The sequence below is a fragment of the Vicugna pacos genome, chromosome 1 (genome assembly GCF_048564905.1).
Source record: "Vicugna pacos chromosome 1, VicPac4, whole genome shotgun sequence".
In the NCBI taxonomy this organism is placed as follows: Eukaryota; Metazoa; Chordata; class Mammalia; order Artiodactyla; family Camelidae; genus Vicugna; species Vicugna pacos.
Window position 1 is genome coordinate 123224989 of NC_132987.1, and position 27551 is coordinate 123252539.

Sequence of the window (27551 nt, forward strand, 5' to 3'; positions counted from 1 at the left end):
CCGAAGCTCGATGTGGGCTCCCTCCAGTTGGTCCCACTGAACACCGAGACTGCGTGAGCGGGTTCAGGAGAACAGACCCCGTCCATGGGTGCGTTATGAAAGGGGAAGGATAATGCAAAGTGCACTGTGTGCCTTGTAGACCGTCCCTTACTTCAAAAATAGAAACTCCTACGAAATTTAAGCTGTTAAGAGTCTGCAGGCAACACATCTGTTATTGCTTGTAACAGACCCCAGCGTGGGGCCGAGCTGCCCACACCAGAGGACGCCCAGACCGCACCCAGATCCCCACCCCGGGCCGGCATGCGCGCCGCGCGTCCACGCACATCCACGCACGTCCACGAGCGGCAGCGGCGGTCCAGGTCGGGATACGGCGCGCCTCTGTGCTCCGAGCTGACGGGGGACTCCCTTCCCACCCCAAGCTGGGAAGAACGGTTTTGTCCCAATTGTTGAAGTTCCTGCCGCAGCTGCCACGCACGAGAGCTCGGAACTTCCCAGTTTTTTGGCTGGAAGAAAACTCTGGCAGACCCAGAAGAAACCTGGACTAAAATCTGTCTCACACGCTCCGGCCCTGGGGGCGCACCTCTGGGGACGTGCCGGTGACAGAAGCAGAAGTGTCACCTTTGACCAACACCAGCAGGGAAACGCCGGTCTTTGTGACCAGCGGGAAACTTCTTTTCTAAGTGAACCCCATTTTTCATTAATCCACGTTTTAAAAAAGTGTTCATTTCCTCAAAGTATTTCTAAATGTGGTATTTTTAATACACAACAAATGAAAAGAGGTGACTAGATGGTAAGAAAAAAACCCGCTTGTAAAACGAAGTACTGAAACAGGGTTCCATGCCCCTCGTGGGGGCCAGGGAACCAGGGGGGGCCCCAGACACATCCCGGCTGCCACCTTCTGCCGGGGCTACAGGCCCCGGTCTCGGGGAGGACGTTGCTGGTTCCAGTCCCCAGGGGGCCGGCGCATCCACCCTCACACTGTGGGAGGGAGGGAGGCCACCAACTGCTGGGTGTGTGGGCGCGACAGCTGGGAGAGGCGGTGGTGATGGCTCCCTGCACCACTCCTGGCACGCCTCGCCACACCCAGCTGTCACCGTCCTCAGGTCGTAATTTCAGAAGAGAAGCCTGTCTGGGGTAGGAAAGGTGGGAAAAAAATAGATGCTGTGGTTCTGCAAGCTTGCCTTTTTTGGTACCAGCACAGAGTGTCACTGTCACTAAGCGTTCCAGAGGAGGACACCGGAAACCACCTGGCGGTGTGTGTGCACGCAGGTGCGGGCACAGTGCGTGGCTCAGAGCCCCAGCGACTTCTGCACGATCTGCTTGGCAACCTTGTAAAACTGCTCCCGGTCATCCCGCCACATTTTAGAGGCGTCCACGTTGGCCCCGCTCTCATCGTTGGGCTCTGAAAGAGAGGGGACCGTCCACTTTAAAGGGGCTCAGAAAGGAAGGACCTGGTGAGACCTTCCACCCCCGAGAGCATCACTGATCTTCCTGGAGACAAACCAGAAACACCGACAGCTGCGAATCCAGGGGAAGGGTATCAGCTCTCTGAGCACGAGAGCCTCCTCCTGAGAAGGGGAGAGAGGTCAGCGGACAGGCGGGCAAGGCCCCCTCTCAGGGTTCCGGCACCCTCGGGTCTGAAGCACCCACACAAGCCACCTGGGTCTCACTCCGGAAGCACCAGGATGACTGACACACTCCCACCCACCCGGGAGAGCTAGCCACAGACCACCCACCCACCGCTGTCTCCCGCCCTGGGGGGCTCTGGAGACCACGTCTCTGTCCCAGAGCCCCTTCCCGGTGGACCTGTCCGAGGACAGTGCAAGGGCGGGGCTCCACCAGGGACATCTAGCCTGCAGACACCTGCCCCTAGGATGGCTCTCCGTGGGCGGGCCAGCTGGGGCCAGCGGGCGCTCCATAACTGGTATTGGGAATCACACGGGGGCAGCTGAGGCCAGTGGGCAGGGAGGGCAGGAGACCAGAAGGGACGGAGCCTGAGAGAGGTGCTCAGGGGTCAGCAAGGGCCAGGAGGCTGCAGGGCAGGGAGCACAGCCTCGCCCGCACACTGCGGACCCGCCCCCCAGCGCTGCCGTGGGCAGGGTCTCCACCCAACCACAGTCATGGTCACCACCCTCCTTCCACGCACACGGCAAACCCTCCCCCACCAGGTCTACGTGCGCAGCCTCGCGCTCGGCAGGCGCAGGACACAGCGTAAGGCCCTCCGAGAGGCACCGTCCGGGGGGGTCGCCAGGTCGTGAACACCCACGAATGCCTCCTTTCAAACCAAGAGCTACAAGGGGGAGGAGGGCAGCAGCAGGCAGGGTGGCAGGGGCCCTCAGGAGGCCCTGCCCGGCTGGGCCCAACCACAGAGCCCCACTAGTACGGACAGGACCGGCTGCTGCCCACCCGCGTGTCTGCCGGCAGAAACCCCAGGCCCAGAGAGTCAGGAGGGCCACGGCCACAGCCTCCCGGGGCAGCGCCAGCACCGAGGGCACGGTCCAGGGGCAGCCGGCCGTGGAGCCGGAAAACAGCGCAGAGCAAGGGACGTGAGTTCTGGGAGGAGTGTGCACAGAATCCATTAAAACCTGAAAAAAAGAATTTACAGCAGAAATGCCTGTGACGTTTGTAACAGCAGTATTTATGGGCAACATGTGAGACGGCCGCGTCAGCGCCTCACCCTGCCTTCCCGTGCCAGCCGAGCGCGGGCAGTGTGCCAGCTGCATCCCAGGCGCTCGGGCTCCGCTGTGTCTGCGGACGCCGGTGGCCGTCACAGCACCCCCCCACCGCCTCCCTGCAGGACCGCAATGCTCTCCTTCCGATGCTCCTCCTCTTCATGGAAGCACCTTTTCCTGGGACCTCTAGACCACTCCTCCCTGCGTCCTTTGAAGGCCCTCTCCTTCCACAGGCCCTTCCAACACTACCCCTGTCCTGCCTGTCACCTACTGTCTCCTCCAGAGATGACCCCTCGCCCTCACCTCCACGACCAGCCTTCGGCTGAATGGCTCCTGGAGATTCGGCTCCTGCCCCCGGGGTGCACAGCACACACCCCAAACTCTTCTTGTCCCGAAATCCTGTTCCCTCTGGATTCCTGTCCCCAAAGACGGCAGCCCACCACCAGGCCGTCAGGTCAGAACACAGGAGCCACCTGCACACCAGTGAGCCCACGTCTTCCAGGTCCCCTCAGCCCAACCCCTTCCTCTCAGCCCAGGACCACGCCAGCCTGCTTCCAGCACGGGGGGCTGCTCGGATGATCTAACACCCCCACGGGCAGCAGGCTCCGGGAGGCCCACTTCCTCAGGGCGCCCGCCCCGCCGGACTCCAGCCACACCCAAGCCCCGACAGCACCCCGCCACGAGGGCCAGCGCCCCGCTTCAGAAGCCTTGCCCCCGCTCCCTGTTAACTCCTGCACGCTCTAAACCCACCTCAGGCACTGGCCTGGGAGCCCCTGCGTGCACCCTGGTCCCGGGATGTGTCACAGTACCTGCAACCTCCCTCAGAATGTGAGGCCTTACGCCCGGGGTCAGCGTCACACTGAGTTTACACCCGGGACACCGTGTCTGCAGCACAGCGGGCCCCGTTAGGGCCTGCTGCATGAACGGGAGCCCGAGGACCAGAGCGCGGCTGACCACGGCCCACAGTGTGTACACACAACACAAGAGCATCTTCAAAAGCCATAATTACAAAAAGGAGGCTTACGCGTGGAAAAGCGCACACGAGTAACACGAAGGGGAAAGCAGGAAACAGCCTCCGTGCAGCGCTCCCAGAGGGCACACGTGGTACTGGGCAAGGGCTCCCGAGGGCCCGGGCGGCGTTACCTGCCAGCATGCTCACCACCGACAGCAGGATCTTCTCCACGCTCTGCACGGGGCTCCACCGCTCGGCGCTGCTCTCGTAGCCCATGGGGTCGTCGCCGGGGGCGTGCAGGATGGAGATGCAGACTCTGCCATCGGGGTAGACTGCGGGTGGCAGAGCACACCAGGTGAGCCCAGGCCGCCTGGGGATGGGTGCTCGTCCGGCCCACGTGGTCCTAGCAGCCTTGCCGGCTCCCGGGGCTCAGCTCGCTCGCTGGCTCTCAGGACTCTGGGCCGGTCGAAACAGCTCCAGCCACCCAGGATGATTCCACTTCACATGGGTTGTTAAAGTATTATTTCCAAAGGGAATAAATGAAGGTCACCCGGCACTCAGATATTTCATCAAAGTATCTCATATAGTCAGGATTTTTCACAGTACTTCTCAGAACTAGTTTCTTAGCTATTCCTAATTCCACTAGGAAATCTCTGAACTGGACTGTGTAAAATGTATGTTCCCACGGCAAGGACAAAGGTGACCGGAATTATGTAAATACTGAGAAAAAGACAGGCACCAAGATTTTTCTCGGTGATGTATTCTAGCAGAAAGATGGCCGTCTGTGGTCTCGGGAAGTCGGCTGTGCCTCAGTCTATCCAGTCCACCTCCCGTCACCACCACTGACAGGTCTGAGTCCAAGGCCCAGCGCGGGGACCCTCCTGCTGGAAGGCCGCGAGCATCTCACACGCGCTTGGGGAGATTCTCAGGTTAGCATGTGCTCAGCTATCCCGGGAGACTCACCTGTAAAACCGCAAGGCCGTTAAGTTACAGCATGAAAAATAACAGCCAATTTTAAATAAACGCATCTCCTTCACCTGCACCCACGAGTTCAGGATTCTGTGAGCACCCAGGAACGCGAAGAGCCCTGAAGGTCCTCAGCTCCGTGCCTGGCCTGGCCCCTCGCTCTTCTCACTCATGTTTGTCTTTAACACCACGTCACAGGCTTGCTCTAAAGGACGTGTTTATCTTTGATACAGTCTTATTATTTCTACCTTTAAGTTGCTCACAATCCTCTTCACAGCTGCATTTTATGGTTGATCCCTTGAACTTGCCGACCTCCTCAGTCAGCTCTACTGACTATGCTTTTACACTCGGTATTCTGGAAAATGCAAATACACACCAAACCAGAGAGCAGAACTCGACGACTACCCGCACGCACGCATCACTCCACCTCAACACCTGCCGCTCGGCGCCAAACTTCCTGAAAGCATGAACGTTTCTCAGCACCTGCCGTGCACACCGAGTTAACGCTGAGACAAGAGAGAAAACAGTACAAAACGGTCTCTGAGGAGGACGCTAATGACCTACACTGACAACAGCAGCAGTAAACGAGATGCTCCAAAGCGTTCGGGCCACAAGTCCCGCAGGAGAGCGTGTTCCCCAGGCAGGCGACCCTGAACACTTCACGGGGAGGGAGGAGCCCGGCTGGGCTTCAAGCAGGGAGGTGCCGAGCCGAGGGCAGACCAGGGGAGGGTGCGCCAAGACGGTTCATCCGTGAACTGAGAGAGAAGTCAAGGGCGCAGAAAATTCTGTAAATTCACCCATGGGTTAAACTGGCCTTTAGCGACTTGCCATGTAGAAAAGTACAGGAAAAGGCATCGGTTTCAAATAAGTAAGTATTTCATTTCTATAAAATAGTGTATCTTACTTGCTTTTCTTCTCCACAGTCATTAAGATCGTGATTATTAGTGTCAATAATCCTTTGTAAAAGGCAACTTCTTCCCTTTTTATACAACATACTTCCTTGTGAATTCTCTTACCTACAACCCCATCTACAAGAGGAAGCAATAAAAACCACTGCCGCTCAGGAACTCCGATCCCCGGCTCTAGACACTTGGCAAGACAAACGCAGTATATTTATTCACAGGACCTCATATATTCCTGTTTCTAAAAGTCATACGTGTTTATCTTAGACAAGATTTGTAAGTAGAAAGAAAATCATCCCACCGTTGGAACATAACCATTGTTAACATTTTTTGCTACATTTCCAATTACATATGTTCACACATGAACTTTCTTCAAAAAGAAAAAAGCCTACTGATCAGTAACCTTTTAACTTGCTTTTCTCATTCACTCCAGCACGGACACCATCCCATACCGTTAAACGTTATTCTAGGTCACTTACAACATCCGTGTAGTGTCCTAACACATGGATTAGTACAAGTTACTTAACTCTCTGCTACTGAAAACCTAGGTTGCTTTAAAATTTCCCCCCTTTAAAAACAACACTGTGACAGAGGCGGGGGCGACCACGCTGGACTCTGACCCACCGGCTCCCTTCTGAGAGCTCCCCAGCCAGGCCAAGTGCTGTCCAGTTTTAGGGTCACGCTTCTTTCATCTACGCTGAGCTGTCCTTCGAGACTGAAATGACGATGTCAGCACCACCATCATTAACCTGCTGAAGTTCGAGGAGCACGCCCAGCGGCCCCTGTCACTGCACCGCCGTCCACGCGCCCACCCCGCCGCCAGCCTCTCCCAGGGCCCCCGGCGCCGCTCCCGGGCACTTACTGTTGGGGTGGAACATCTCACAGGTAAATCGCATCTTTGGAGGACTTAACGGGTAATCAAGCGGGAAACTGAGGATGGCAGGAAAGACCCCGAACTCAAAGCAGGTGTCCTCCGGGCCCCTAGAAGACACAGGACACTGGCAGGAGTGCAAGGAAGGCTTTTTTTCAGTATCTACCACATTTTAGGGAGTTAAGGAAATTTCTACTGCTTCACAAATGCACATGAAAAGATTATCCAAATGGTAACGACAAATTGGTACTTTCTTCCAAATGGGAAGCAACGTCTCGTCTCACTGTCCCTCCCAATCTGGTTTAAATCACAAAGACCGACTGCGGACACAGGTTTTAGGGCAACAAAGGTGAGAGTGGGACAGCAGCACGTCGGAGCAACGGCACCAGAGGAGAGAACTCACGCCGGCTCTGTAAGACCCTGGGGATTTCATTTTTCTGTTTATCTGGTACAATTACATTTTAGGATAAAGATGTAAGTCACGGTACAAGTTAGAGCAAGATTCCACTGTATTAAATGAATGAGGGGTTAAGAGTCGTTATGTCAAAGGCTATTTTTAATTTTTAAATGCACGTGCGAAGTGATTTTGTAACCTTCCAGAAACAGATAAAGAGCACACGTGAGCTCACTGGTGACACCAGCTGCAAAGGGCCAGGCATGTGCACATGCACTGGGCTGCAAGCTGGGACCTGTGGCCTGGGCGCGGGCCATGTCCTGCGCCGACACAGCCACCTGAGCCCTCAATGTCCCCAGACACGCACGTGCCTGTCTGCCTGGGTGGACATCCTCCTCACATGGAAAATGGCAGAAACGGGCCAAACCGCTTCCAAAGTCCTGTTAAACTGTAAAATTCTATCCTGTAAGTTAACACTGCCTTGACCAGTACACACGGCAGGAAGGCGAGCCCGCCCCGCCTGCCTGCGTATTAACAGAGAGGAACTCCTCCACCCCTTACAAATTCCACTTCTAAATTGAATTCATAAATCTACCTTAGAGTAGTTCTTAAAAATCTTAGACCATCTTTCCAAGGCGAAGTTTTATAAGAAAGGAGAACGGCTGCACGAGTTACAGGCACTGACACGGGGCAAGGACTCGGGGGAGACGCAGCACTCCAGCAGACAGGAGCAGACCCCCACGCTGCCCGCGGGAGCGGACAGCGCGGCCCCTCCGCCGGCTCCCCTGCTCCGCCAGGCCCTGCACGCATCATGACCCCAGGACAGGGCGACTCGCACGGGCCGAGACCTCCATGACGGGAGCCGCTCAAAGACACAAACCGCAGAGAGGAGGCGTACAAACAGCTCTGCTTTCCCGTGGTGACAACCCGGGGGTGGTGACAGCCGCTGGAGGTGGGCCAGGACGGCACGGGGTGGGGGGAGGGTCAGATAAGAACAAGGCGAGAAGTGTTTGTAAGACATAAGCCTTGACTCTGAAATCTGTCCCTGCTGTTTCTGGGGAGGCTGGGGTGAAAGCACCTCGTCTTGGAGGGATGCGGCCCGAGACCGGAAGGGCGAAGCCCTGGGCAGAGGGGAGGGCGGGGCCAACTCGCGGCAAACCGCCCGCCCCCCACGGTGGACGCCCCAAAGCCTCTCCCTCTGAGGCAGGGTCTGCACAGACCTGGGGGGAGGTCTGTGGTCCCCCCTCACCTGCTCTTCCGGGCAGATGACAAAAGCCGCCCTGTTAGCTCTCCCTGCGTCCTTCCGAGGAAGGTGTAAGGGTTAAGCGACGGTCCGGGTCCCCGTCAGTTCGGCAAGAGCTCGAACGGCACGCCCAGGAGCCTGGGCAAACGGAGGCAGTCTGTAAAGCGAGGCTGTTAACACGCTGCAGGGCTGGCGCGGGCCCCAGGGCTCCTGGCACAGCTGCTTCAGAACAGAAAGGAGTGTCTGGGTCGCGTTTCTGGACTGAGCCAAGAGGAATCTGCTCAATACTCTGATAACAGTTCTTTGTTTCTCATAATAGGGCTTTCTTTAAAATTAAAAAGGAAGAAGCCCACTGGGCCTCCAGTAGCTTTGGAAGCACGATCAAACATTTCCTAAAGTGCTCCCGCATCTTAACTGTCAAAGCTGTTTCCACACGCTCTGGTTCGCCGCTGGTTTGACACTGGGGTTCAGAGGGCCGGCTGCCCTGGACTCGCAGCCAGGTGGGCCCCGCTGGGCGGCACACCTGCTGATGCCACGGAAAACGCTGTCGAGAAGATTCCTGAACCAAGACGAGAGTGGTAATTGGTGTTGTTTTTGGACAAGTCGCACTGCCGCGCTCCAGGCCAGCCTCCTTCTCCTCCACCAAAGAAGGCCTCAGCCCGAAATCTTCAGAAAGAAAAGGGAAGAGTATCAGAAGAGAGAAGCAAACCCAGCTCCTCCGAGGCCGCAGGTCACTTTCTGTCTTAACGGGTTAAAGCAACGGCCTGAGTGACTTCAGAGCTCGGAGGTGAGTGTGCTCATCTTCTGAGGCGAGCACCTGAGTGGAGCTCAACCACCACCTGGACTCTGCGCAGAAACCGCGCGTCACACAGCTCACGCTGACGTGCGGGCCTCGGGGGAAGGGGGTGTGGAGGTCACAGCCCTGGTCTCGCCCGACCGCCACCCAGCAGCGCTCGCCCTCCAGAGGGACAGTGCCCAGCGCGGCGCCGCCACCATGCCGTCACTAACAGTCAGTCATCGCGGAGCCAACAGAAAGTGGAGACACGCTTGCTTAGTCTTCCAACGTTAAACGCAAGAGGAGCCGCGCTGTGCTCCTCACTCCCACCCGCGCTCCGTGATGACGGAGGCGGCAGGCAGGCCGGGCGCCGCGGGGCGAGGGGGGCCGCCTGCCCGGCGGCGTGGTCCAGGGCTGCAGCCTGCGCGTCACTCTGGCTGCGGCAAGCGTGGAGGCAGCTGGTCTGTGCTGTTCTCTTTTCCAAGCTGTCCCAGCGTGTGCACAGAACGTCTCAAACACACACGCGACAAGGCTTTAACTAATGGGGACGTGAGTGCCCTCACTGGCACTTCAGCTGGAACTGGGTTACTGAGGGGCAGCCACTCTCCAAAGCCACGACCACCTGAAGCACAGAAAAGAAGGGAGCGTGGTTCCCCAGACCCCCTTCCCGTCTAGGCCAGGTGCCCCCCCTTGCACTGCAGCGCCCACGCGAGCACCCAGCGGGGCAGCCGTGCGGGGGACGGAGTCAGAGCAGAGGTGCCAGCTCCACCTGCTCCCTCTGCCCGCAGTGCAGCTGCGACTCCTTCCCACGCCCGTCTCCCCACCGCCGGAGGGCTGTACGCCCGCCCCAGCCCCGGGCCGGGCGCCCGGCTTCAGCCCAAGAAGAGGCTGAAGCGGCACCTGCTGCATCTGCCGGAGGCGGCCCCTGCGGCAGCGGGCTGCACAGACACTGCGGGAAGGGGCTGCCCCCACCGCAGGAAAGCAGGCCGGGCGCAGGGAGCTGTCACCCAGGCAGTGCCCCCGCAGCCTGTGTCCTGGCGTCTGCTGGTCCCAGCGGGGCTACACGTCTACACCCAGCTGGCAGCAGCCCTGCCTCAGCGCCGTGTCTCGGGGAACGACCCGGGCAGCTGTTTTGCTGCCGTTTCCTCTTCTGTTGCGCGCTAAGCAACCCCAGCGACCCGGACCCGGACATAAAGAACCAACGCTGGGAGCTGGGGGAGGGCAGGACAGGCGCCTCTGTCAGGAATCACTGAAGCAACAAACACAGGCTTTCTTCCATGTGATTATTTTCAGGATTTAATCTGCTCAAAAGGAGCCAAGAGTCATCTCCGAATTTTGGCTGCAACAGAAATTTCTGAAAACTTCAAATCAAATACACTTTAACTATATTTAAAGTGCACAAAGTAAGTCCATCAATCATATGAATTTCATAGTGCATTCTGGATGGACATAAACTCTGACCTTGCCCAGAATGAGTAGGAGGGTCAGAGAAGACTCAAACACACGAGTATACACAGGAAAGCAGGCGAACTCCTCGCGGACTGCCCCTCCCAAGTCACCCCGCAGCCACGGCAAGCCCCACTCTTCTCCCAGGCTTGCCTCTGTGGGCGTGAATTCACATGCTCGCACCCACAAAACTGGGTTATTTTTTAAAAATGTCTCATGGCGCTGCTGCGGGGAATTTTAAAACACCTAAATAAATGGAGAGACATTCCACATGCACAGACTGGAGCACTCAGGATCGTTAAGGTGCCAGTATTCCTCGCACTGGTCTGAAGACTCAGAGCATCTTCTCTCAAAATCCCAGCTGGCTTCTCCACAGAAACTGACAAGCTGCTCCCCAAATTCCAGCAGGAAGGCAAGGGACCCAGAACAGGCAGAGCAATCTTGAAAAGGGAGAACACCACACTCCCAATTTCAGAACTTACGAGCTAGAGTGATGGAGACCGTGTGGTGCTCGTGGGAGGACGGACAGAGCACCGGAGCAGAAGTCAGGCCCGCGGCCAGACCCTCACAGTCAGGGTCAACGGATTCTGACAAAGGTGCCACGGTAACCCAACGCAGCAAGGATCTTCTCTTCGACAAACGGTGCGGGACAACTGGACTGCCACCCGCTGAAGGATAAAGTTGGCCCCCTACCCAAAGCCACACCCCCAAATCATCCAAAATGGGCCAAAAACCTGAATGTAAGAGCTATAAATATAAAACTTCTGAAAGAAAACGTCTGAGAGAACTTCTGTAACCTGGGGTCGTGTGACACCGAAAGCATGACCCATACGAGGAAATAACCGCCGCTCTGCACTTCACAGGAATTAAAACGCCTCAGCTTCAAAGTGCCCCGTCAGGAGACGGACAGGAGAGCTGCAGCCTGGGAGAAAACATCTAAATCTCACATTGCCTGACAAAGGACTTGTATCTAAAATACACGAAGACCTTGAGGGCTGAATAAGAAGACAACCCAGTTTAAAAATGGGCAAAAGTTCTTAAGTTCACCAAAGAAGACATGAGAATGGCCAAGAAGCCCAGGAAAGGGCGCTCCGCACCACCGGGCACTGAAACGCGGAACAAGTCCACACGGAGACCCCCGCGCCCACTAGGACAGCCGTCAGCACCCAGCACCCAGCAGCCAGCAGGGCAGGAAGGGCCGGGGAGGTGCAGGGAGGTGCAGGGGGGAACTCCACAGCGCGGTGGGAGCCTACAACGGTGAGCTCTTCTGGAAAACAGTCCGGCAGCTTCCTAAACGTTAACATGAACTGACTGCTGGGGCAGCGCCGCTGCTGCGGGCCCGGCCGGGAGGAAGGACTGGGCACCTCCGACCCGCATGTGAGTGTGGCAGCAGCCGAAGGCCCGTCCGCGGTGGATGTGACTCGGCTGTGACAGGAAGGAGCCGCTGACACCAGCATCTCCGAGAAAAAGGGACTAGACAGCGATGACTCCACTTGCAGGAAAGGTCCAGAAAAGGTAAATCGATCGAGTCAGTAGGTAAGAGGTGGACAGCCGAGGGCGGGGAGGGGGACTGAGCGCAAACAGGCATGAGGACCTTTTGGAAATAAATGCTCTAAAGCTGAATTACTGATCGTACACTTAATACAGGTACAACTTACGATGTGTCAGTCACATCTCAGTAAAGCTGTTAAGCGTATCCGGCCACCTCAGGGTGTCCTGGCCCCGACACTGCTGCCACCTCGGGCGTCCTGGGTGTCACAGGGCACTCAGCGCCCGCCTGGCCGGTGCCTGCAGAAGCGCGCCCCCCGCGTGACAACCACCACCACCTCCAGGCACAGCCTGATGTCCCGCGGGGCGAGGCCACCCGTAGTGACAACACTGGTCCAGACCTGCTGCCCACCGTCTGCTGCAGCCTTGCTGAACACGTGGGGGCCCCGTCCACGCAGTCAGCGCACGGACTCTGCCGGAACGGCTGCAGTGTGGCCGGCATCCTGCCGACTGGATGTCCGTGACTGTATCAGACAAGGATGCTTTTGGGGTTTTTTTTATTACTATAGTGAATGTTGAAATGAACCTCCTCACACAGAGGTCTTTGTGACACTTCTGATGAAGAAATTCCCACGGTGGGAACTATTGGGTCAGAGAACATACAGTACAAATTATAAACATCTATTTTAGTATCTCAGGTTTATTTTGGCACAATGCTGAGAGGAGACAGTCTTCTGTAAACCAGGGGCCTGATCTAAAGGGCGGTGACCATGACTTCTGCACCCAGCGCGGGCCAGGCACACACAGTCCAGGTGAAGCGAGAGCCGGGAGCCCTGGCACCCGCAGGTGTGAACTGGCTTCACCCAGGCGCTGGCGGTAACGCGGGGGTGCGGTCAGCCAAGGGTCCCAGCCGTTCAGGAAGGGGAGGAGCCTTCTCGTTTCACCACAGCCTCTGGGCCCTGATCTGGAGATGGGACCGCAGCCTGGCCATGGAGCAGGCAGGGAGGTTCCCACGCCGGCCGCTGTACGAAGGCCGGGGCGGGACAGAGGCGGGCGGCGAGACTCCAAGGCACTTCACATCTTTTCGAGCCACTGAGGCTGAACCGCCGTCCTGCCACCACAGGCTCTTCCTGCCTGACAGAGGCACGTCCACCTCCAACACCACAGCCAAGGCCCACAGGTGACGCGGGCCAGACACCCCAGAGCTGGGAGAGGTGAAGTCAAGGGTCTAAGACCACGTTGAACCTCTGTTCTGGCCCAAATGAGTCAAAGTCAGAGAGGCAGAGTTCAGGAGGCCTGCCCATCGGGGGGGCTGGAAGGCCCGGCTGTCCTCTGCTGGGTCACACGCTCAGGCTTCACAGTGAGCACGGCTGGGAGTCACTCAGGTTTATTTCCAACTTTTAATCAGAGAACAGGCTGTGGCAACGTCACTACTGTTAGTTTGCTGTGTTCCCCACCCCAGTCCCTAATCTTCTTCTTCCAGGGTAGAGATCTGGGGTCACCCAGGACACGCCTGCATCCCCTCACATAACAGGCACTCTGTATTTGTCTCTCGAGCACCGGAAAAGATGTTTTCCTCACTGCACAGCTGAGAGGACGGAGGCCCCGAGGTGAGCACGCCTGCAGAGGCCGACCGCAGCAGGCACCCAGAGGTGGAGGCCGGCATGGCTTTTAGGGACACGAGGGTCTGGAAGAAACCCTGGAAACGATCAAAGAATAGAGAGAGAAAAGAACACCCATCGCTATGGAGTGGGACTCAGCCAGCTGTCTGCCAAAGAGCAGGGGGAGCGAGCCAGCAGGAGGACAGTTAATTCCTTAATGGGTGTTTGAGCACATCTGGGAACGGCCTCCTGCTCTGCCAGGGTCTGGAACAGGACCAAAGACCACAAACTCACCAGATCTTGAAGCAGGGGAATTCCACACTAATGCAGAAAGCCTCATTCAACATAAAAGTGGTCTACCTAGAAGTAGTCCTAATTGCTTTTTAAGACAGGTTTTCAAAATACTGGTTTAATTTTATGCTCTTTACCTATAATCAGTAATTTTACCCTAACAGATTCTCAACCACAAACACTTAAAGAACCACCCTGGAAGGCTCAAGCGTCCCTGTAAGGCCTTCTAAAGAAGTCTGCGTGGACGTGCTCAGGCACCACTGCCACAGACGGAAGAACTGTCAGGCGACCGTGCGCTCCGCACCCACAGAGGCCCCCCGACAACCGTGCACCCCCGCCAGGCTTGCTGCCCTGGTGGTGTGCCTATGTGTCTGCACGAACACAGAAAGAATGAATATGACGTCATAAAGGAAAAGAACAGGTTACAAATCAAGTTCATATGACATGATCTCCTGTTTCTCTAAAAATAAAGCTGCAGCTGGGCTGAGTGTACAATGTCCTGTTCCATGAAAACAAGGACACTGCTGACCAGGAGACTCACCGTCCAACTCGTAACTGCTTTCGGGGAGTGAAGACACAATACCATGTTAGACCCACATACAGGCTGCGAAGTCATCCTCCTGCCAGAAATATTTAAACACCGAAGGAAAGACAGGCATCGCAGGCCCAAGCAATCAGGGCATTCAGATCACCGGGAAGCATTAGTCTCGATGCCCTTTCTCCGGACTGCATTTATTGATGATTTTTTAAATAATTTGCTTTTCAAAAAATTTCATTTTCACATCAACTTCCATGTATTAATCTAACCCACAGACAACATTCAGCAGCAACTTGTTTCTCAGACTAAATGTGATGTAAGCAGCAGGCAAACGAAGAAAGTCTGACGATGTCAACATTACCGCCTCAAACCAGAGTTCATGCTTGCTCCAGCAAAGTCACACTCCCTCTAGGCTCCCCCAGGGTACCTCTCCATCAACGAAATCCAACCTGAAAACTTCCTACCTAATTAAAGGACCTCATTTTACTAGCGAGAATACCAAAACTGATGATAAACCCCAACTTCCTAAATTACACCTGCCCACATTTTGTTACAAATTCACTGAGTCTAAAAATGGCCGAGGACTGCACATCTAAAGTAGAAGAGACACAAAGGGCCTGGGTCGTGGGCCAAAGAACACGCTGGAATCTGGGGTCAACTGGGCTCTTTTCAAGCAACATCACCATGAGGGAAATACCGTGAAATCCAGTCCAGATCTTTCTGGAATGGGGACAGGAACCACACTGCTCACCTTTGAACTAAGCCACGTCTCGAGTCAGGGACAAGGGAAGGCCAGACAAGGCAGAGGGGAAAAGGAGCAGCAGCAGAGGAGGAGTGCAACATGGGGGTGTGGGAGGAGGAAGTGGGGGGAGGAGGAAGTGGGGGGAGGAGGAAGTGGGGAGGAGACTGGGGGGGGCAGAGGGGAGGAGCGGGAGAGGAAGGTGAGGAGGAAGCCAGGCGCACAGTGGGCAGGGCAGGGCCCGGGCGGCACCCACATGCTGAGGCCCCCTGCCCACGGTCAGAGCCCCAGGCTCACAGGACTTCTTGCAGCCAAAGCCCACTCGGCGGCTAGCCCAGCACATCCAGCCACACGACACCCAGACTTCATTATCCTGAAACCACAAATACAAATACTCACGCTCGCCCTTCTCACGGCTCCAAGGAAACACTCTCACTGCTCTGGATGGATGTCTGTGCTGCTTCCTGCTCTCAGATCAGCAGGTGAGAGAAAGCCTCAACCTAAGAGCACACCTGGCCTCTTGCCGGTGGACACTTTTGCGCTGGAGGTGACTCACAGGCCTAGTTTCCAGTCAAGGCTTAAAACCGAACAGCACATGGGATGAACTTACATGATCAATGCCTCCCACTCAAAAAAGTTCTCTTCGTTCATGGGGCCTGCAGGGAAAGAAGGAATTCCACATTTTAACTTTGAGGGCAACTTTGGCAACCAGAAGCAAATTATAAAGAGGCTAATTCCACACCAAACTTACCTGCCACAATTCCTTCCGGAGGGTTCAAGGTTAATTCTACAAAATTAAAAAGTAAAACCATTATGAAAAAGAATGATTATGTTGCATTTTAACTAAAAAGTGTAAAGCATACCAAAGACTATCAATTACATGGTACACATATTAACAGATGAAAATGCTGCTTGTCCCAAGTGAATGCCTGCTCCAGTTACATTTCTGACCAAGACTCTGTAAGCAGTCCTTTATAACAGCAGAGCAGTTTCAGAACTGTAAACACTTACAAATGAAGAAACATCCAAGAGAGTCAACTGTCTTTCCAAAATACTCCCTCTGGATATTTTGATTAAAGCTCATAAATCAATCACAATATATTATTTCCTAACTGAAATGGACTTTCTGTCATTGCGAAAGTTGGAACAAATCTTTCTGAAGGTGATAAACTAGAGCTGTGAATAGCACTGAGGTTTAAAAAGCCTGGTATCCTCAAGCTCATCAAGTGGTCTACAGGCTGGCTGTCGACCTCCGACTACAGGCTACAAAACCTGTGGGCCCCCAGGCGTGAGGCCCCACAGGGTATCAGACCAACACCGGGAGCAGAAACAGGAGAAAACCAGTCGGCAGCAGCGTCTGTTGGCAATTTAAGAAGGTGAGAAGTTGCTCAAAGCCTGGAGGCCCAGCTCTGCCGCCTGGGAGCTGCTGCTGAGGAATGTGACTCCCACCCTCGGCCTCCTCACTGTGCACACAGGAGGCCCCAGCGTGAAACCACGCATGTGGACGGACTGGAAAGTGGATGACGGGAGATGGAAGGGGACGCGGGCGAGACGGGCAGCCACGCAGGACCACGGGGCCAGACGGCCAGTGCCTCCCGTCTGGGCCGAGTGCCACGCCAGGATGCTACTAGAATAGTGAGGAGCGCGACAAAACCAGACAGACATACCATTAACAGTCCCTGCCAAACAAACACAAGGCGTAAGGACTGGAAAAGAGGAAACAGAGCCGTCACTGTCCTCAGATGCTGTGCGTACCGACACGGAGAGTCCAGAAGAATCTAGAGGTAAATTATGAGAAAAAGTCTGCCGAAGCTGCTGAATACAGGGTCAGCAAACAGAACTGAGTTGTATTTCTACACACAGCAAGTGAGAAGAGGAAACCTAGGGAAGACAACCATTACAACGGGTAATGTGTAGAAACAAGTGCTTCACAGATGTACAAGACCCGTTACAGAACAGAAATTATTAACACGTAGTATTAAAAGACCTTAATAAGTGGAGATTTTATCACACAGATTAAAGAACTCAGTATTGCAAAGTTACCCATCCTCCTCACGCTGAAACCTCCTCATGCTGAAACCAAGTGCAACCTCAGCCAAAATCCCAGCAGGTTTTCCTGGAATTTTACAAGGTAATTAGTCCTAAAACATCTGTGAAAATGCAAACGGCCAAGAACAGCCAGGACACTCTTCAAAAGGAGTAGATGGAGAACTGCACCCACGGGCCATCAAGGCTTCCGACAAAGCTACAGCCAGCCAGGCGACGGCACCGCACACGGCAGACCGGGGGAGAGAAGGGAGCGCGCCCGGAGCGGGCTGTCAGCCCGCGAGGAGGGCAGCAGCACCCAGAACGGAGGAGAAGGGCCGCCTGCCCACAGACGACGCTAATCTTTAAGAACAAAATATAAAGCCTTTTCCCTGCACACAAAATCAAAGCGCGTGAGAAAACAGGGAGAAGGGGCAGGCGACATAACAGAAAACACATACACAGGTCTCTGCCCCAGGTCCCAGCAGAGCTCCTAAATCCCTCGTAAATTCACAAGGGCAGGCGCAGTAGGAGGGTCTTTTGTCCTAATGAGGTGGCTCCGGGGGGACTCGGGGCAGAAGGGGGGGGTAAGACCAGGCCACAGTTCGGGTTCAGCCTCACCCCCAGCCCCCAAGGTAGTGAGGGGCCTGGAACTGGGGTTAACAGTGGGTCACGCCTACAAAGGAAGCCTCCATAACATCCCCACAGCATAAGGATCGGGGAGCTTGGGGGCTGGTGAGCACGTGGAGGGGCTGGGAGGGCAGTGCCCCAGAGCCAGGAAGCTCGGCGCCTTTCCCCACACCCGCCCCCCCACACCTCTTCCATCTGGCTGTTCCTACGTCAGCTCCTTTGTAACAAACTGGTAACCCAGTAAGTAAAGGATCCCTGAGTGCTGGGAGCTGCTCTGGCAAATTAACCGAACCTGAGGAGGGGCTGTGGGGACCTCCAATTTACAGCCCGTCAGTCAGAAGCAGAGGTGACAACCCGGACTTGCAGTGGGCACCTCCAGGCTGGGTGCGGGGGGAGTCTTGTGGGACTGGGCCCTCCGCCCGTGATTTCCAGGTAGGTCGTTAAACTGTAGGACACCCAGCTGGTGTCCAAGAACTGCTTGGTGTGGGGACAAAGCCCACATGCCTGGTGGCAGAAGTGCTGTGAGTGGGGGAGTGAAGGGGAAACACAGGAGAAGCGAGGTGTTCTAATCCCGGCAGAAGAACGAGCAGACCCACCAGCAGAGCAGACACGGGGGCAAATGAGCACATGAAAAGGTGCTCAGCACCCTGAGTTGTCCGGAAACGGAAGCCACAGCCACTGACAGGCATGGCTGTGCACCTTCTCAGTAAAATGTCTGTACTAGCCGGCACAGAAGAGCTAAAATTAAAAAGACCGATAGTATCAAGAGTTGCTGAGTTAACAACCGGATCTCTCATGCACCACGGGAGATGCAAACGGTCTCGTTCCCCTTTGGTAAACAGTTGGACCACTTCTAACGAAAACAGTTTAAACATACGCTTACCCTGAGACCCAGCAATTCCACTGGTGAACATCAACCCAAGCGAAACAAAGCCCCGGAGAGGAGAAGACGCCTGTGACACATACAGCCGGCAAAGGGCCGTCTCAGCTCCTGAAGGAGGCCTCCCAGATCACTAAGAACAAACAGACAGCCCAGAAGAAAGCCAAGCACAAGGCCTGAACAGGCCCTTCACACACACAAAGGACATCTAAGTGGCCAGTAAACATACGACACGGTGTTCAACCTCATTAATCATGGGGAAATGCAAGCTACCACCACAGTCAGAGCTCCACCCCTGCCAGGATAACCCAGTAATCAGAGCTGAGAAGGTGACCGCAAGGAGTGTCCACACAGATGAGGAGCCACAGAAACAGAGGAGGAGGAGGGTAAACTGCACAACCACTTTAGAAATGAGGTTGCTCTTGTCTACTACGACCCAGAAACTCCCCGCCGGAGCACAAACTCATAGAAATATGTGCACACGTGCACCAAGAGATATGTCTAAGAATTTTTTTTTTAATGCTGATGTCATGACTTAGAAGACTAGCTTCAGAGTCTCGGTAGCAATCAACATGCTTTTGTGCAGATAAACTTACAACAAATTATAACGATCCTCATATGAATCAACCTCCGGGAAAATATGGGGAAATAGCAGGTGAAATGTCACTGCATGTGATTAAGGAGCTTTACACTGTAACACTGGGCACTCTCCCAAGAGAGACTGAGAACGGACTGTGACCAAGGACAGCAGCCTAAGCAGGAGCAAGGAGAAGCCACCACTGATGAGAGGTCTCAGGGAGTATAAACCTTACAGGACAAAGGACAGTTTAAATATCCTCCCGCCATCATGAAACACTGTTCCAACCGGTGGTTTAAAAGTCTGCCGTGTGTCTCTGTCTTGCTATATAATGTTATGTGCTGAAAAGTGCACGGTTACAATTCTAATCACAGAGTCACTCAGCTCCAGGGTGCTGTCTTCCCCTTCCATGTGCTTCTTGGTGGTATCTGAAGCTCCGAGGGGCTCTACAAGACACAGGGCAACGGGGCGACCATTTTGGGTGGCCAAAATGTCCAGAAGTGGCCAACCACTAACCACGTACCAGCTAGCAAATATCACTTCTGCTTCTTCTCTGCCAAGACCTACTCCAGCCAGCGGGGAGGTCGTGATGACTGAGAGACACGGTCCTGCCCTCAGTGCACTTAAGTCCCAGCGGAGGCAGACAGGCAGTAAACAAGGAGACACGTAAATGGAGCATTCCAGGTGCTGCTGGGCGCAGCGAGGACCAGGGCGAAGTGACAGAGAGGCTGGCCAGGTCATCAGGAGAGGCCTTGCCATGCAGGTGGTACGGAGGTGGGCCTTCTCTTAGCTGAGGCATAACTGACACGTAACCGCATGCTAACTCCAGGTGCCACACAGCGATGCCACGCTGTATCTGCTGTGGAGTCACCACAGCAGGAAGTCTACTCGGCCTCACCACCACCACAGACAGCTACGGAACTTTTTTGAGATGAGAACTTTCAAGATCTATTCTCTTGGCAAACGTCAAACATACAACACAGCATTATTAGCCAGAGTCACCATGTGTCCATGACACTCCCCAGGACTTATCACCTTATCGTGAGAAAGAGCCTCACACAGATGGGGGCAGATGAACTGCAAGCTGATAAAGGGGGCGGGGGGGGGCACACCGTTAGTGGGAGAGGGGCCCGGAGCCTCGAGGAGGAGCTTGGACCAGAGGGCCGGCCTTCCTCTTCCTCAGTGGGGCTCCCCTGGGGACTGCCCTCCCCCACAGCCTCCCTTTGGGAGAAGCAAAGTCTAAACCCTGCAGCTGGAGTCTGAACCCTGCAGCTGGAGCAGGGCGCCGCCCTCCCACCTGCGTCCTTAGTCAACAGCGCCATCTACTGGTCAACAAGGGGTCACAGTGCTCGGGTTCTCCAGGCAGAGGGAAACTTCAGGACTACATTCTGCTTCCTTGTTTTGTTTTTTGTTGTCAACACATGCACATGCACACACACACACCCATAAAGCTTCAGATTTAATAATAAAAACAACCTCAAAAACAGAAGCAAGATCTCACTATCAGAAATTTGCAAAGACCATTCTTTGCCACTGATTCCTTGAGAATGTTAATTTGAATTTTAAAAAAACATTGTTTTAAATAGTGGCTTAAAAAATAGACACCACACAAAATGAAATAAAAATACATGCTTTGACCCAGCAGTCCTATTTCTCGGAATCTAACCCACAGGTACATTGGTAAAAATAAGAGAAGACACGTGCATAAAGCTATGCGTCTCAGGACATTCTGTAATAGCAAAAAGCTGGGAACAGCCCCAAATCTCTATCAACAGGAGACCAGTCAAATTATGACACGTCTACTGACAGAACACCTGCGGCTGCGAAGAGGGATGACGACTACGCCGGGTGCTGGCACCGCACCAGCTCCAGGGCGCGGCAGGTGAGAAGAGTAAAGCGGAGACGAGCTTCTAACGAAGGTCTCTGAGGAGGCGATTAAAGGTAAATGTGGTCATGGGGTGGACCCCAATCCAATTTGACTGGTGTCCTTATAAGAAGATCAGGACACAGACACGCATGGAGGGACAACCAGGCAGGGACACAGGGAGGAGACAGCTGTCCACATGCCCAGGAGCGGGGCCTCGAAGGGACCAGCCTTGCCACATCTGGACCTCGGACTGTGAGAAAGGAACCTCTGTGATGCAAGCCCCGGCCCGCGGCTCTCAGTTACAGCCCCCAGGCAGGCTGACACAGCGCTCGAACAACTGGACAGCTATCTGCAAACCAGCTCCAAGTAAACCTTGACCTTTTCCCCATACCATATACAAAATGTCCCTTGACGTGGACCACAGATCAAAACGTAGGCGCTCACGGTATAAAGAAATCACGGGGAAAACCTTAGTGATCTTATGTTAGGCAATGATTTCTTAAACATAACACAGAAAGCAAGAAATATTTTAAGTCAATCAACTGGACGTCACAGAAATGCTTAAAACCTGCTCTTTTAAAGGCAGTGTTATGAAAATGACAAGACAGGCCACAGGAGCTGCGGTGCAAGGGGCACACGTTCACCCAGCAGAGGGAAGCAGCTCACAGTGCACGCTGAGCCACAGGGCAGCAGTGCGCCAGCTGTTTTCTAAAAAGGCGAGCCAGAGTCTAAGAGAAACTATTTACAAAATATCCAACATATAACTTGTACCGGCATTATATAAAGAACTCCTACAACTTAATGAGGAAACAATACACCCAGTAAAAAGTAAGCAAAAGACTCAAGGAACATCAACAAAAAAGGTGTTTGGATGGCGTACAAACCATGGGCTGATACGTGACATCTCTGGTCATCAGGAAAATGTGAGGTAAAGCCACAATGAGATACCACTACACACCCAACAGAATGGCTAAAAAGTTTTAAACTGACCATAGCAGGTGTCAAGCAAGGCAGTGGGGCTGCTGGAACTCCTAACACACAGCTGGTTGGGAAAAGCTTGGCTGTTGCTTTAAAAATCAAACATACAGTTCACATGAGACCCAGCTGTTTACCCAAAAGAAATGAAAACAGATGTCCACAGCAGGACAGGTGCCCAAATGCTCATGGCAGGTTTATCTGTAATACCCGAAGGTCCACCAGCAGGTGAGTGCAGTAACAAGCCGTGGTCTGGCCACACAGCGGACTCTCCTCTGCAGTGAGAGGGGTGGACCGCGGACGCAGTCAACAACCTGGCTCCTGCGAGATTCACCCATGCTGAGTGAGAGAAGTCTGACGAAAGGAAAGTCAAAACAACCACGGTGAGTGACAGAAGGCAGATCAGTCACCGCCTGGGACCTGGGGGTGCAGGAGAGAGAAGGCAGAGCTGGATTACAAAGAGGCAGGAGACCTAGGAGGGTGGGGATTCCACACATCATCCTGACTGTGGTGACGGCTTCACAGAACTCATCAAATGTACTCTTTAAATACATCAGCTTCCTGTATGTCAACTGTACCCCAATACAACTGCCTTTTTTAAAGAAAGGTGGCTGGAACAAGACACCACGAAGGCTGAGAAGAGAAAGCACAAACAGGGATAAAATACTCGTAACACATACAACCAACAAAGAATTAGGAACATAAAAAGGGACAGGGAACTTACAAAGAACTCCTACAAATCAGAAAGAGAGAGAAACCACACTACGAAAATCTGTTAAAAGACACGAACAGACATTTCACAAAGGGAAAAACACAAGTCATCTATTAACATGACACAACGCTCAGCTTCATTCACTAATCATGATCTACAAATTAAAACCACAAGGAGCCACGTCACACCCATCGGGTGGGTGGAAACAGACCTGCATGGGACCAAGGGGTCAGTGAACACGGAAAGTGACCAGTGCAGAACATGCACATGGGGAACCACCCACAAAGCCGACGTGAGCACGCTCCAGGACCGCGTTACATCCAGGTCTACACCGTGCACAGGCACACCACAATGTCCACGGCAACCTACGTGCATGATCCTCCAACACTGGAAATAGCCCACATACCCGGCAGCAATGTAAAGGGTAAATTTGGGCTTATTCACAAAGTGAGATACTACCCAGCAGTGAAAAGAACACAGCTGTATGCTTCAGCATAAATGAATCGCAGAAACAGCACTTAGCAAAGATTCAACTTGTAGAGTACACACTGTGCAATTCCATCTCCACTCAATATAAAAACGGGCGAAAGTAAGTAACACGTTGTTTAGGATATACTGAGGGGTAGAACTATGAGGAAAAGGGAAAGAACAACGCACACGGCACTGAGTGGCGGTGACCCCGGCGGGGGTGGGAAGGGGCACCGAGAGGTCTCAGCCACGGCTAGAGTTCTGCTTGGTAAGCAGGGTCACAGGCACAGACGTTCATTTTACTGTTCCATCTGAACATACACCTTTTACAGCCTTTACATATATGACATACTTCACAATAAAAGATGCTTTAGAAAGCTGAGAGGGATTAATTACAGGGAAGGAAGACAGTAGCGGGAAGGACCGGCTGAGACTGGTGGTGCAGAGAAGGCGTCTCTGGGCAGCAGGGCAAGAGTAATGATGACACCAGTGAAACGGAGAGCTGATGCTCGGAGAGAGGGGAGTGTGCCAACAACGGCGCCACTAGGGCTGGAGAGCCGCGCTGGGCTGGGGAACGAGGCGAGGTCAGAGAGGCAGAAGGGCCAGAAGAAGCAGAGCCTGAGCTGTCAACGCGAGGACTTCTGGGCACTGGGACAGGATCTGAGGTGCTGCTGTGCTGCGGGCAGGGCAGAAGCAGACCACCGTGAGGGCGGTGCCATAGCCACAGGTCAGAGGTAGCAGCTCAGGACAGTGTGGGACTCTGGATAAAGTCCAAACAACAGATACAAAAGAGAAAGTGAGACTTCAAGGATGAATCTGTTTTGAGCCCAAACAACCAGAAGAATGAGGCTGCCACCAACTGAGAGGGGGAGACTGCGGGGCCACAATGGGGCAGGAGCACAGGGGCTCAGTTTTAGAAGCGGAAGTTTGGAGTTGCTATTACTCAGTTTAATAGTGTCCCCTAGAAACTGTGAATGAATGTGACCTCATCTGGAAACAGGGACTGCGCAGATGTAATCAAGTTACAAGGAGGGCACACTGGATTAGGATAGGCCCTCAACCAACGGCTGGTGTCTTTGCTAAGGGGAAAGATGGCCACGCGAACACAGGGGCAGAAACTGGAGTTAGGCTGTCACGAGCCACGGAACACCATGGACCGCCAGCAACCGCCAGGAGCCAGCAGAGGCGAGGAGAGATTCTTCCTAGAGCCTTCGGGGGGAACGAGGCCCTGCCGGCACCTTGATGTGGGACTTGGCAGCCTCCAGAGCCGGGAGAGAGCAAGTCTCCGCTGTGTTAAGCCCCCTACATTGTGCTGCTTTGCCAGGGCCGCCCTGGAAACCAGTCCCTAGGTCCATCTCTGACACTCCCAGCAAAGGCCAGATGACGCACGAAGATAAAACATCATGGAGAGGTATCAGTCTAGGGCATCTTGGTTCTTTTCCCGTCTCTCCTTTTTTTTCGGTTGTTAAGAACCCGGGCAAATCATTTTGTCTGTTATGCAATTTCCTGTAAAATTTGTAAAACCAGAGGCCTGAACAGAATCATTTCTAAGGTCTTGCCACCTGTGTCTGCTGCTCTGACTCTTCTCAAATACAAGACAGTGAGCCTGAGCCCCACACACATCTACCTAAGCCCATTCCGCACAGAAGCCGTTTCTTTAAAACCTACCTTCCCACTGCTAGTGCCGCCTAAAACGTGGCAGGAGGCCAAACCAGACGCTAAGGCACGGAAGACTCACTAAGAGGAACTTTATCATGTTACTACCAACAACAAAACTCCCCTCTTTAACGCACCGTATCCACGTTCTACGGTAATGTGACAATTACCGCAAACTCAGTGGCTGAAAACAACACCCACTGATGAGCTCATGGTTTCTGTGTGTCAGAAGGCTGGACACGGTGCAGGCCAGACGGTTCTCTGCTTAGAGTCTCCCAAGGCAGTAGTCAAGGTGTTGGCAGGGCTGCTGCCCCGAGCTCATTAAGGTGTCTGGCAGAATCCTGTTCCCTGCGGCTGTAGAACAGAGGTTCTGGATACCTCACTGCTGTCAGCCAGGGGTCACTCTCAGGTTCGAGAGGCCACCGTATCCCCAGCTCCCGGCCCAGCAGTCCAGGCGGGTGGAGGCCTTCTCACCCTGCGGATCTCCCGACCTCCTCTCCCGCCTCCTCTTCTGTGTGGGGGCCTGACGTGAGCACGGAGTTCCACCCCGACAGTCCAGGACACTCTCCTGTCCTAACCTCAGCACGTGTGACCTGTGAACGACTCTCCAAGGCCCCCGCACACCAGGGCCACGGTTAGAGTCTGACCCAGCAGCCAGGGCACGGGGGCCTTAGGGAGACACCTGCACAGCTCTGTCTGCCACACATACTCCAAAACGTCATATACTTACACATAAAAACACACACAGTACACTTATGTGATACAACTTCGGAAGTCAACGGCTATTTATGTTTTTTTATCACCACAAATTGACAATATGGTAGAACTACTGGATGAGGTTTTTGTTAAGTACAATAAGGGGGAAAGTATTAGGAACTACAAGCTGAACAATGCCAAGACTGGACAGAAACAGCCACCTAAATTTAATTCCCTAAGCAGGGGTTCCAAGAGTCCTGTGCTACAGAAATGAGAAAAGAATACCTGCTCGCAGTCTCGAAACAGGGCTAAACAGACTGAGACAGACACTGAAATGCAGACCAGGAGGGCAGGAAATGGCACAGGTTTCCGGGCATCTGACCCCCAGCCAGGCGTCCCACGAGGAGACAGAGGCAACAGCCCCCCAACATCCGAGCCTGTGCTGGGAGGGAACCATCTCTCCCAACTCTGCCCCTTAAGCCCTCCTTCAATCCACGCCCCTCCTTTAGAGACACTGGATGATGCGTGTTACTGAAACGTTCATTTTAATGAGCCTGCCTTTGCGACACCGGTCTGCTCAAGCCAGACAGCAACACGGCCACCAATGTGGTTTAGGAAACTGAGGTGCACGTGTTCCTTCCCAAGGAACTTTGCTACATTTATTACTTTACTTTGTGTTCAAGCTTTCGAGGGTGTCATCAGGATACTGACGACAAAACCAGCCAACACTACGTACAGCTACCCGCCAGATTCCCGGCTGCGCCTGACCCTCCCCGCGGGAACGGCGCGGAGGGTCAGGCCGCTAGCACGCGCAGGCGGGCCCCCACCCCGTGTGCCCCGCTCGGCAGAGCGCGCCCAACGCGAGGGCAGCCCGCCTTCTCCCCGCAACCGTCCCGGGAGCCCAGCGGGAGGCTTCGGCGCGCCTCTCCCTCCGCCTTCCCCAGTGAGGGAATCCCGCTGGCTGCGAAAGCAGCCGGCGCCGCGAAGCCCTGCCCGCTCACCGAAGAGGACGCCGGGCCCGACCTTTCGCCCCGAGCTCCTCACAGCGCGCTCCCTCTCCTGCTGCTCGGCTGCGACGCCTCCGGGCCCCTGGGGGCCCTCCCCTTGGCCCCCCGCGCGTCCGCGAGGCTGCGCTCGGGACCCAGCGCGACCGTCCAGGCTCGCCCCGCCGCCGCGGCCCGGGCTCGCGGCCGGGAGCGGACAGAGCCGCCCGGAGCGCGCACAGACGGGCCGCGCTCGGCCGCGCGGGGGCCACCGGGGCCCCGAACTCACGTTTGTACTCGGCCATCAGCCTCTTGAGCGCCGTCCCCGCCATCGTCCGGGAAACAGCTGCGCCGTTCGCCTCGCCTCCTCAGCGCTCGTCCCTCCCGCCTGACGCCGCGGCCGCTTCCGGGTCGCCGCCGGGGCACAGAAGCCCTTCCGGGGCGCGGGGCGCGGGGCGCGTGCGCGCGGGAGGTCGCGCCGGGGAGCGGCGCGCGCGGGCGGGGCGGCTCTGGTGCCGGGTCCTGCGTCCCGGTCCCCGCGTCCCGGTCCCCGTGCTCCGCCGCGGCCCTAAGCCGCTTTGCGGGGTTAAGGCCGCTTCCAGGGGTCCGAATTCCTGTAGGGGACTGTCCAGAAGATCCCGGAGCAGCGGGCGCCCGGCTGAGCGCGTAGGAACCGCCTGGTCCCTCCTCGTGGCCTCAGGGAAGGGTCGGCGGCGGGGACGCGGATGGAGACGGAGGGCGGAGACCCCGATGCGGGACGGGGCTGGAGGGTGGAGACTGAGGACGCAGGACTGCGCGGGGGCGGGCGGGGCCGGCCGCCCCGGGCCGAGTGCTGGCCGAGCAGACACCGTCCAGACTGTTTTCTGAGGGCGCCTCTAGAAGGGGAGGGACGGAGACGCCGCCGGCCCGCTACGTGCACACCGCGGCTGGTGGACCGTGGCGGGGCTCACCGGCCGTCGCCCCGTGTAGTTCAGAGGAGGTGACTCAGGCCCAGCTGCAGCTGCAGTGAGAACATCCACGAAGAAGTCCTTTGGTGCCCCGTGGCTGTCCTCACACAGGTTTTAGGTTTGAAAAAGTAAGAAGATTGGCGATTGTGCTCGTTTTAATCGTGTCAGTGTGATTCTGGATTCAGCTCGACCAAGAGAGGAGCTTTGGGAGACTGAGGACGGAGCAGAGCAGCAGACACCCTGCACCGTCCCCGCTT

At 55.0% G+C, this 27551-nt stretch overlaps 1 protein-coding gene across 4 annotated transcripts; it reads right to left on the reverse strand.

Moving 5' to 3' along the window:
* Nucleotides 1-735: 735 nt before the first annotated feature.
* UBE2G2 (ubiquitin conjugating enzyme E2 G2) lies at nucleotides 736-27001 on the reverse strand. 4 transcript variants are annotated; one of them, XM_072970252.1, is made up of 6 exons: nucleotides 26637-27001; nucleotides 15630-15665; nucleotides 15489-15534; nucleotides 6355-6473; nucleotides 3832-3956; nucleotides 736-1402 (listed from the first exon to the last, which is right to left on the reverse strand). In XM_072970252.1, the coding sequence occupies exons 1-6, from the start codon at nucleotides 26677-26679 to the stop codon at nucleotides 1100-1102; spliced, it is 672 nt and encodes a 223-aa protein (XP_072826353.1). In that variant the 5' UTR covers nucleotides 26680-27001; the 3' UTR covers nucleotides 736-1099. The 4 variants fall into 4 exon arrangements, with proteins under 4 accessions (XP_072826353.1, XP_072826359.1, XP_072826369.1 ...); XM_072970258.1 differs by lacking the exon at nucleotides 26637-27001 and adding an exon at nucleotides 26366-26480; XM_072970263.1 differs by having other exon boundaries at nucleotides 1151-1402; nucleotides 3816-3956; nucleotides 26637-26997.
* Between the last annotated feature and the right edge of the window lie 550 nt (nucleotides 27002-27551).

Excerpts from the sequence above, each read along its gene's own strand:
- UBE2G2 (XM_072970252.1), bottom strand. The coding sequence starts at position 26,679 with ATGGCGGGGACGGCGCTCAAGAGGCTGATGGCCGAGTACAAAC. Across the intron at positions 6,474-15,488 it reads GAGTGGGAGGCATTGATCAT|GGGCCCGGAGGACACCTGCT; the intron begins GTAAGTTCATCC and ends TGTGTCTTCTAG. Across the intron at positions 3,957-6,354 it reads TGAGATGTTCCACCCCAACA|TCTACCCCGATGGCAGAGTC; the intron begins GTAAGTGCCCGG and ends TGCCACCCGCAG.